This window comes from Alligator sinensis, unplaced genomic scaffold, assembly GCF_000455745.1.
Source record: "Alligator sinensis unplaced genomic scaffold, ASM45574v1 scaffold741_1, whole genome shotgun sequence".
Lineage (NCBI taxonomy): Eukaryota > Metazoa > Chordata > Crocodylia > Alligatoridae > Alligator > Alligator sinensis.
In genome coordinates, this window is record NW_005842212.1 from 1,421,252 (window position 1) to 1,431,638 (window position 10,387).

General features: G+C 46.1%; 1 protein-coding gene across 1 annotated transcript in view; it reads left to right on the forward strand.

Moving 5' to 3' along the window:
* COL23A1 (collagen type XXIII alpha 1 chain) overlaps positions 1-10,387 on the forward strand; it is a 291,209-nt gene that overhangs the window by 200,270 nt on the left and 80,552 nt on the right. The window contains exon 3 of the mRNA XM_014521404.2: positions 7,918-7,962. Within this exon, the coding sequence (XP_014376890.1) occupies positions 7,918-7,962 (45 nt within the window). The remainder of the gene's footprint in view (positions 1-7,917; positions 7,963-10,387) is intronic.

Below are 10,387 nucleotides of genomic sequence, written 5' to 3' on the forward strand. Positions count from 1 at the left end.
AGGGGAAGGACAGAGTTTGACAAAGGGGCTTCGGGATGCACCTCAATTTTGGGGTGCCCTACACAGGATGCTTTACAATGGGGTGGGGCTGGTTTTCAGGCAGTGGTGCCTGAAAATTGGGTTGCTTGACATGGGGGACCCCGACATCACTGGCCACTTATGAAAATTGTGGTCTTCCATTGCTGCAGGTACTGTGAGTTGCGAGTCCTTGTAATATGGCTGGTGGCATCTCTCCAAAGGATTTTTTTTTTTTTTTGGAAATTTGGTAAAGAAAATGCTGTGAGCCCCCCCCCCATGAAAAGGCAGATGAAAATGTACTTTCACGCGCTGAATTGTCTTGTCCTGATTAGCTCATTTTTGACCAGAGAGAGCGAAGCTTTTGGAATGAGACCTGTGATACCAAGGAGGATCTCTTACACTGCTCTGCTGGAAAAGGACTCTACAATATTTAGGCTCAGGGGAGAAAGACTTGTTGGTGGCTGCCAATTAAAATAGCTGCTTGGTCTTTCATTATATTTATTCTCTTCTCTTAAGGCTGCTTTCCTTCAACAAATGCTGTAGGATGTGCATAATACATGACATTTCACAGATACTAGTCCTGCAGGAGTGTGCAGGAGGTGTGATGGAAGTCGGGGGAAACAAATCCATATTTCTTCTTTTTTTTTTTTTTTTTTTTTTTTCTATCCAGCCATTTTCTCTAAGACTTTTTTGTGATGAAAAAATCAATTTTGGGCGATATTAAACATGTCTTTGCCCCAATTAAAGGAGTCACAGTGCCGTTCATTGTCCAGATGGAAAGCGGTTAGGTGTTTTTTGCTACTGTTAGAGAAGGGTGAAGACAACATGCATTGTCGGTATTTTCAAGTAAGCGACAGCCCCGTTGTCCTTCACATGTGGGCAAGCAGATGACAATGAAACCACAGAAGTAATTAGAAAGGAAAGAGTACAGTGTAACCTCATTATAAGCAAGATCTTGGGAGCCACAATTTTCAGTTTACAACCTTGTTACACAAATAAAATTTCTCAGTACAGAGGAGTTGAAATCAGTTAATTATTCCAACTCGTTTCTAAACAAGTAATGTTTCTAAAATGTATTGCGCAGTTAAACGCCCCAGAGCAGACGAACTAGTGCCGGCAACTTCAGCGAGCCAGCACGCATGGGCCACGGACGGCTGACAATGTGTTTAGCTCTCGTTGGGTTAGACATCCTCCCGGCTGGCTTGGAGCTCTGTGGCAGTCTCTTTGGCATTAGCTGCCAGTAAGATGTCTACAGTTGGTCTCGAAATGTTATTAGCACCAGTTCAGATGAATCCAGGGTTACCAATGTTGAGAAACGTTAAAAACCTCCCTAGTGAAAAAATGGCCTAAAAAGGCAGGATTCATTTCAGATGTAGCATGGACGTAAGCTTTTCCTGATAGCTCCCTTTAAAGTATTAGAAGCACATAAAGAAGACTAAGGAGGTTTTCTAATACACATGAAGATAAATGTTGACTATAAACCGTTACCTAATGACTTAATCTCCGAACATCATGTGGTTTGATGTTGATTCAATATAATTAAGATTTATGCTGCATTAATGTAAGCTGGGCAATAGCAAAACCTTTCTTTGTAACCGTATCAGCCATGTTGTATCAGTGCTGGGAGTCCTTTATTTACGTTTTATGGAAGATATTTTCGGAGGGGAGAACATATACAAAGCATAAAGCAGTCTCTTCCTAAACATCTTGTCACATTCAAACTAAACGCTCTTAATCCAGTGTGTGAGATGTGAGCCCAGACAACACCCAGCCATTAGTTAACTCTTCCAGTTAGACTGTAGGTTTAGCAACTGGGAGGCAATGAAAAATATCGCTATCTGGAAGCGGTGCAGGGAAGAGCTGATATATGCAACTAAAGAGTCACCGTCCATTAACGAGGGAAAAAGTTCGCAAGAGCCTCAGACTACCCGGTTGTGCCGTGGTTGGTCACTTATATCGACTACGTGGGGGCTGGCACCTGGGACATAAAAACCAACATGGTTTTAAAGCTCATAATGAACTGTAAAATATTGTGAAAGCTAAAACCGCATATTTTCCTTCAGTGCAGTAAATTATGGCTGTTGGAAGGAGTCTGCTCAGGAGACCTGCAAATAGACCCGTGAAGTGCCAGCCCCGCTCACTCCCGTAATTCTCCTGATACCAGGAAAGCAGGTCCTATCGTGCCATATTTCATTGACCTTTTCTACCCCGGTAATTAAATCCAATCTGGTCCTTGACCTTTTTTCTCCCGTGCACATTCCTGTGGTAGTGATAATATATCACTGACGCTGATGGTTTACGGGCAGAGCCCGGCCTGCCTTACCCTGATAAAAAGTACGTAAACCGCCGCTCTGTAGCAGTCGAGTGAGCAGGATGTGTCATTTTCCCCACTAACGTCTGGCAGCCGGCTGTCATGCTGGCTTCATTTGTATCCCTCCGACACATCTGTTTCTTCTGAGATGTTCACAGAGAAGAGTGGGAAGGAGATGAGGTTAGCTGAACCAGGCCTCCCAAATATATCCCGCTTGCTTTTTCTTTCAGGTAAAAGCCTTCTACAGGAGAGTCTCACCCTGAGTAGTTTGTTTCATAGTTGTTAGGGGCTGGAAGGGACCTTACAGGATCACTGGGTCCAGCCCCCTGCACTAGGCAGGAAAGACTGCTGGGGTCAGATGACCCCAGCACGATGGGCGTTGAGGCGCTTTTTGAAGATGGCCAGCGTGGGTGACTGTGCCACCTCTGGGGGGAGCCTATTCCAGACCCTCGGCACTCTCGAATCCTTCTGGGTGCTCTCGTCCCCGGTGTGTGCTGCTAGGACTTCCACAGGCATATCCCATAGGTCCTTGCACTGCAGCAAGCCATGACACTCGACTGTCCTTTCCTAGTGAATTGTGGGAAAATGTTGCCTGTCCTTCCATGTACACAGAGGAACTTGTAAGAAGGCACTGGAGGACTCTTAGCGCTTGAGGGATTTAGGTTGTGCTAACTAGGCCAGTTCCCAACCTGACTCAAAGCAGCACCCAAGTTCTAACGTATCTTTGTCTGTGCTATCAGGGCTAGGGACAGATATTACATAAACCGGTTTAAGTGATCAGAAACTGGTTTAAATCTCTAACAGAACAGATGTTCAGGGCACATAAACCAGTTTGAAAATGGCTGAAACTGGTTTGAGATGAACCTGGTTGAATGTAGTATTAGACTTAACTGATTTGGGTCAAAGTGGTTTATGCAATGTCTGTCCCAGACCCCTTGCTGCTTTAAGTTGAACCAGACTCCCCCAGCATCCCAACATGCTCTCTGGGCTGGGTGGGACTCTGCTTCACAGCAGGGCTGGCCCCTTCCCCTCTGCTCCCTGGCTGCAGCTCCAGCAGAGACTGCAGGCATCTGCCTGGCTTCCACCTGCTCCCATCCCCATCCCCTCTGCCTTACACAGACTCCTCTCAGCGTTAGCTAGCAGACCACACGCTGGCTACAGTCCGTGCTGTGGCAGATGAGACAAAGGCAGAATCAACAGGTAGCTGGTAATGTCCCTCTGTTGTTTTCTTAATGGGTGATAAACACTGTGTTATCAATTCCCTGCTGGGCTGGTCAGGAGTGGGGGGAACCTCCCTAATCAGAGCATCCTGACAGGGCCTGGCTATGCCCCCACTCAGCTCAGCACTGATAAAGGGAAGGGAGGGCTGCTCTAGCACCCCCCAGCTTCTAGCCTGAGCCACTGCAGGCATGTGCCTGCATGTCTGGGATGTCTGTCAGTTACAAAGTGATTCAGCCTATCCAGGTTAGACTAACCTGCAAAGATTGAATCAATTTTAGGCTCAGGTTTTTTGAATGCCTGTCCCTAGCTCAGGTGTCATGTACCATAAATGCAGGTGTGAGGTGATTTTGTATGAGGACGGGTGGGTGAGAACCCAGTGAGGACAGACCCTTACAACAGGACATTTTCGGCATAGGGATCTCCTTATGTACACGTTGTAAAGCGTTGACTGTATTGTTACCCCCTAATCAATAATGAGAGCTGTACCGTTAGTAAACTTACCTTAGATCTCCCTTTGTGGGTGGACTTGCTGTTAACTCATGTCTGTGTTACTATGAAAATCAGCTTTATATCACTTTTCAGGTTTCACCTAACAATGTGGTTGATGTGTATTTTCTTTCTGTTCATTTCTTTGAGCTTGAGCTAATTAAATGCTTGTATTCCCTCAGCCCTACCCACCCCCTTTTTGCCCATTCTTCAGATTTCTCCTCGTCAATCTGTGCTTTTAAGTGAAAATGAGTTCTCTAGGAAAGTCACTTGAACCAATTGATTGGTTCAACCACCTGAAGAAAAGCAGACGCTTTCATATGGCTTTACTTAGAAAGAAGGAGAATTTTGCTGCATAAGCCAAGTGTCTGGGGTGTGCTGTGCAGTTCTGGTAGACTGTTCCAACATGAAGGCCAATTTAGCTGCTTGATCCCTGGGGGAAAGATCAATGGTTTGTGGACAGCAGTCAGATTTAGCAAGCCTCAGCTAATCTCCATCAGGTATCCAAGTTATATTACCTAGCTGGGGCACCAGCTGAAAACTGAGCAGTTTGGGTAAAAAAAAAAAATCTTTTGTGAACTCTCTTGGCTTTTGATTTAAATGGACCCAGAGACTCCAAAGCAAAGCTCAGCTAAGGGTCAGTCATAGGTTGAAACCATGTAGAACTGACAGTCTATCTGTGGTTTGGAAATAAAAGCTAGACTTCTTCCCATGTTCACTTTAAACTTGGCCTATGGTCTCTGAAACCTTTCTGAAAACCTGAGATAAGTTGAGGGCAAACTGAGCAGTCCCAAATCAAGTGATTTTTTTTTTCCCTTAGTTTGTGGTTGACCAAGGAAAGTTCCTCTTGGATTACTCAAAGACAGATGCTTTCAGATGGGATGGACATTTGCCTTGTCCAGCGGCCTCCCAGGCAGCTCTGTAGTCATGGCTCTTTTTGTGCCTTCCCTATCACCACTACCACCACCAAGATAGCACCGGAAGCTAGTACCCCAGTAGCCTACCCCCATTTAAGATACTGGCACTGGCTGGTATCTTCCCCCAAGATTTTTGATCATGTAGTTGTAAATCAGGCAGTATTTGGAAGTTTTGCATCTTCTGAGGATGCAGCAATAAGACTGACATTGTACCTAATGTGATATTCTCTGCCCAGAAGAGCATACAAACATTCTAAAGACCTGAAGAAGGGTCTTTGTGCCCCAAAGCTTGTTAAGGACAATTTTTCCAATTATTTAGTTGGCCTAATAAAAGATATCACATTTACCCAAAGAATCATGTCTACCTATGTCCTTAGACCAACATGGCTACAACAAATAACCCCAAAATGTTCTACCCAATGAGTTTTCACTGGTGAAGCTCTAGAATGAGGTGCACAAGATTTGCAGGTTGTAGGAACAGTACATAGACTACTAAAGACCCCTTTGTGGATGGGAACTGGATTTCCTAGCAGTACATACTGAAAAGAATATCTGTTATTTTGATCTGCCTCTAGGATACCAGTAGAGGTGAGCAAATGGAGATCAGATTGTGCCTAAATGTGTATTATAGCACTGCAAAGGGAAGCTCCAGCCCCTGGCTAGGAACTTGGTTCCACAGTAAGAAACAAAAACATTGGTGCAAATTGTGAATCCTTGCTAAGGGGACAGGAATATTTAATGACTTTGTTCCTTTCCTATTTACCTTCTTCCTCTCTCCCCATCAAAAGATGGAGCAACAGTAAGGAGGGGCGGGAGGGCTCGTGATCGAATAATGGTGGATTTTCCTAGATAAAAAAACAAGAGCACAGCTTGCTTTTGTTTTTCATCATTATCGCTGTCCTTCATTGACAACAGCTCCAGAACCGACCGACCTGCGAGGGGTAGACCACCATCCTTAGACATGTGTTTTTCTTTTGGCCACATCTTGATCTTGCAATACGCATGTTGCAATGAGCACAGGAAGTGTCAGCTGTGAATTAATAGGTGCTTTATTCTGATCATCAGCCTATTGCAGAATATTAGTTTAAAATGCAAAAGTACAAAATGCTGTACCTCCAATGAAATCCAGATTCCATTGGTGCTGCAGCATTTTGTACTTTTGCATTTTAAGTGTTCTTTTTGTAGACTATTATCCAACAATTTACTGCCTGTATTCAGTGCCCCGTGAATGCGTCCTTTAATTTTTTCAGCGTATTCATGATTAAGAACATGTTGTTTACGTTTTCTTCTGTTACTCGATCGTTCAGTCATCTTTACCCAGATGGGAAAATAAGAGGGGTGATGGTTTATATGCCAAAATTGGTCCTGGTAAAACATGAATGTTTAACTGCAGAGGAAAATGTGTGGAGGCCAGATCCTATGCTGTCTATTTGGTGCTTGTGTGATCCTACTCTATTTTGATGAGGTCCCTGAAAAAATGCTAATGCTTCTACCTTCTACCTTATCTTAGCTATAAGACCCAAGTCACAAAAATGCATCAAGGAGCAGGGGAATCCATCCGTTTTTTTCGTTAGCTATTTTTAAGAGACAGAAGCAGGGTGGATTAGGATCTGACTTGAGCACCTAAATCCACCTAGTTGCCTAATAGAGGGATAGGATCTGGCCTATGGTGTCTTAGCATATTTAAGGACATGTCTTGTGATTTAGTTGGTAGTGAACAGTAAAAGCACATCCATTTTCCCATCTGATACACTGTCAAAACTGTAAGTTTTGGACATCTGAGAGTCCTGTTGAGCTCCTGAGCAGAAGAAGATCCCACTCCAGCTTCTGAAGCCATCTGCATTGTATTCAGACGAATTGAAACAATTCCAGTTTTGGTGTGCACAGGAGAGAGGCTGTTGTATTTCAAAGACTCCAGCACTACTCCCGAATGCCCCATCCTCCTCTAGGTGATGGGATTCCTCAACAAAGTTGTGGAGTCTTCTGTCATTGGATGCCTTTCCATGCAAGTTAGACAAACACTTCTCTGGGATGGGTGGGCAAAATGGCAGATCCGGTCAGCGGCTGAACTCCATTTCCTAGCGGTCCCTGCCCATGCCACTATGGCTGGTGTCCGTTGAGATGCCGGGAGCAGCTGGGCTGTGACAGTGTGGACCCATCATGGCCACATGCTCCCAGGGTCTCATGGAGACCAGCCTGGAGCAGCACTGGCAGGACACATGGCTAGGTGGGGAGCTGCTCCAGGACCTTGCGGCAGTGATGGCGTGGGCAGGAGCTGGGGCAGAGCCACTATCAGTTTCCCGTATGCCCCTTTGCCAAGCTTGGGTTCTGCAGTAGGGGCATGTGGGCAGCGGATCGCAGCTGTGCTCTGGCTCTGGCCCGCGCCATCACCACGACAAGATCCTGGCCCTGGAGACAAGCTGGAGCGGCGTGGGTGGGGGCTGCTGGGAAATGTAGTGTGCTGTGAGCCTGACTTTGCCCACCCCTGGCTTAGGTTGATCCTGGTGTGAGCAGTGGCTTGGACTAAATGATGTCCTGAGGTCCTTTCTAGATCTCTGCTTCACTGCTCAGATCTGTGGCATTTGGACCCCTTGCTGCTTTCTAAAGGGGGAAAAAAATCTGAGTTTTCCTCATGGTACATAATTTACAGGATGGTGATGACAACCCCCATTAAAATGACATGGGATAAGGAGAGCCTTCTCTTAATGTGCTGTAGCAGAGTAGAATATCAGAAAGAGCAAATATTGTTTGCAAAAGAGGGTGTTTGTGATATCAAATCCACTAAAAAGTGTCTTGGTCCCCTACTGCTTTTCAGCTCATTCTGAAGGCGATGTGAGAGAGCTCTGGATTCAGAAGAAATGGCTTCTTGCTTGTTCTCTCTTGGGCCCGTTCTCTGTGAGGTTCATTTTCCTCTGACAATAATTTCCATGAAATAAAAAGCCCTTTGCTCTCTTGTTTCCACAGGCCCTCCAGGACGGCGGGGAAAGGCTGGGAGACGAGGAGAACCTGGTAAGTGTCACGTTGCCCCGTGGGGTGTGTGCCCACGAGATAACTAGAAGGTCCTTGAACTCTCTGATAAAGTTGCCTTTTATCTAATGGGCCTGTGAAAAGGAGACTTCCCATTCCCAGGCAGAAGAGGTTATCTGTTGATGCTAAAAGCTGAGCTCTGATCTTGCCTATCAACAGTGACGTAAAGGGGCACTGCTAGGTTGGGGACTGTCTAGTTGGTCTGTATAAAACTTTTAAAGCTATCAACTATGCTCCAAATAGTTGATTGTTGAAAACGTGTTCTCCAGCCATATCTTAATGTTTCATGGGAACAGTCTGAAAACATTGGTAGGCATTATTGGCTCTGGATTTAGGACCCAGAGCCTTGTTCCGGGGGTAGGGGGTGGACCCACACTTGTTCCCACGCTCAGACTGACCACGACCTCTCTGTTCGATAATAGGCAAATGTATTGATACACAGTGATGCCAGGGATCCTGGATTTCTCCAATTTAAAAAATCCCCAATTTTTAGTTTTTTAAAAAAAAAGTCACCCCAAATCCACACTGTTCTGTGATTTAAATGAAGTACCACTAATATATAGATCTATATACAGGTTTCCCTCAATTTATGCTGTACATGCGCTCTCGGAGAAAGGCGCCTAAATTGAATTCACATAAAGCGAACCTACTTTACAATGTAACAAATAGGGATACGTTCCCATGGCGGGGAGGGAGGGAGGGAATGAGGCTAGGATTAGGGAAGGGACGGTGGGAGGGGTGCCGCTCCTGGGGCTGCACAAGGCAGAAAAGCATAGGGAACAGAGCGGCCTTCGCCCCAGCCCTGGCTGCGGTGGCCCCGGGAGCGGCCGGCACCAGCTGCCTGCAGCCAGTGGGCTGCACCGCGCTCCGCCTGCCCCACTCGCCTCTGCTCCTGGGCTGCACCGTGCCCTGGTGCAGGCAGCTCGCACCAGCCGGCGGTAGCCGGGGCTGGGGTGAGTGGGGCCATGGCCCTTTCCCCTCCCCCCATAGACTTACCTGCTTGGGCTGGGGGAGGGGAGGCATCTATGCCGATCGCATATAATGGATTATGGGTCTAAATATGCTCACCGCATAAGAGCAAATTTGCATATAAAGAACCCGCATAAATTGAGGGAAACCTGTATAGTAGTGTTTCATTTTAATTGTGGAAAAATATGGATTTGGGGCTACTTTTTTTGAAGTGAAAATTGGGGATTTTTTTTAAATCAGAGAGAAACAGGATCCCTGGTGATAACAGAAAAGAAACAATAAAAACAATTAAGCAATTCTGTATATCTACCAAATCCTAGGGCTGTCATCAGAATTTAAGTACATCTGGCCAGGACTCTGAGGCTCTTCCTTAGGTGTCAGATGTCAGCAATGTGGAGGTGAGATGCCAAGGGCTGCCCTCCCTCCCATGGGGTATATAAGGCAGGCAGGTGGTATGCCCTCTGTCCATGGTGGCCCTGGGGACCCTTCCTGGGGATGGGGACCCTCTCAGGGGGGAGGATGGAAAGAGGAACCCTTTGTTACTCTCAAGTCTCTGCTTTTGTAGTCTCCTTCCCTCCATGGCTATCTTTGGTTGGTTGTCTCTCTGTGGTCACACATCCATCCACGTAACCTTCTGGGCCTTCACCTAATTTGGTCTGTCCACCCAAAACTGGGACTTGGGGGCCCCCCTGCTCTGGGGCCTTGTTGCTGGTATCACTTTATCTTGTGTTATGGGACAGTATGGTATATGCTCCCAGTTCCCAGACTGTGTTCTAGACTATGTGTGTATCCCTTGGCCTTATTGTGTTAGACAGCCTGTCTGCCTCCTGGGCTGAGAGACGCTTTGTGTGCGAGACCCAAGCTCTTTAGAAATCAATTAACCCCTGCTGCCCATCTTGAACCCTTATAATGTATATATCTATACCTATAAGCCAATTCCTGAAAAGCAAACCATTTTCTAAGCCAACAGACATTACAGTGATACAGTCGATGCTTGCTTGCAGTGACACCTGGTAAGAGCAATATCGTCTTACTGGCAACATTTTTCCCAAGAACATTTTCCATAGTCTGCTTTCAAAAGATTGTCCCTATAAGATCAACAGCGTGTAGGTGCAACTTGTCACCAGACGCAAGTTGCTGCTAATAATTATCAACTATTATGAGGACCACAGCGTACAGCTGGAGCCATGTTGTGCCAGGCACTGTAATAGATGCATGTAGCAAGAGACTTCCGCAGCTGAAAAAGCCATTTGCACTCTACATAAACAGAAGGAGCAGCAAGGGGAAGAAAGACTATCTCTAATCCCTAGGGGTGCACCGATAAAGATTTCTTTGGCCAATTGTTAACCAGCCATATCGGCTGATACCGATCCAAAGGCCTATTTACAGGCATGCAGCGCAGCAGCTTTGGAGAGCAGCATCTGGCCAGTAAGTCTGT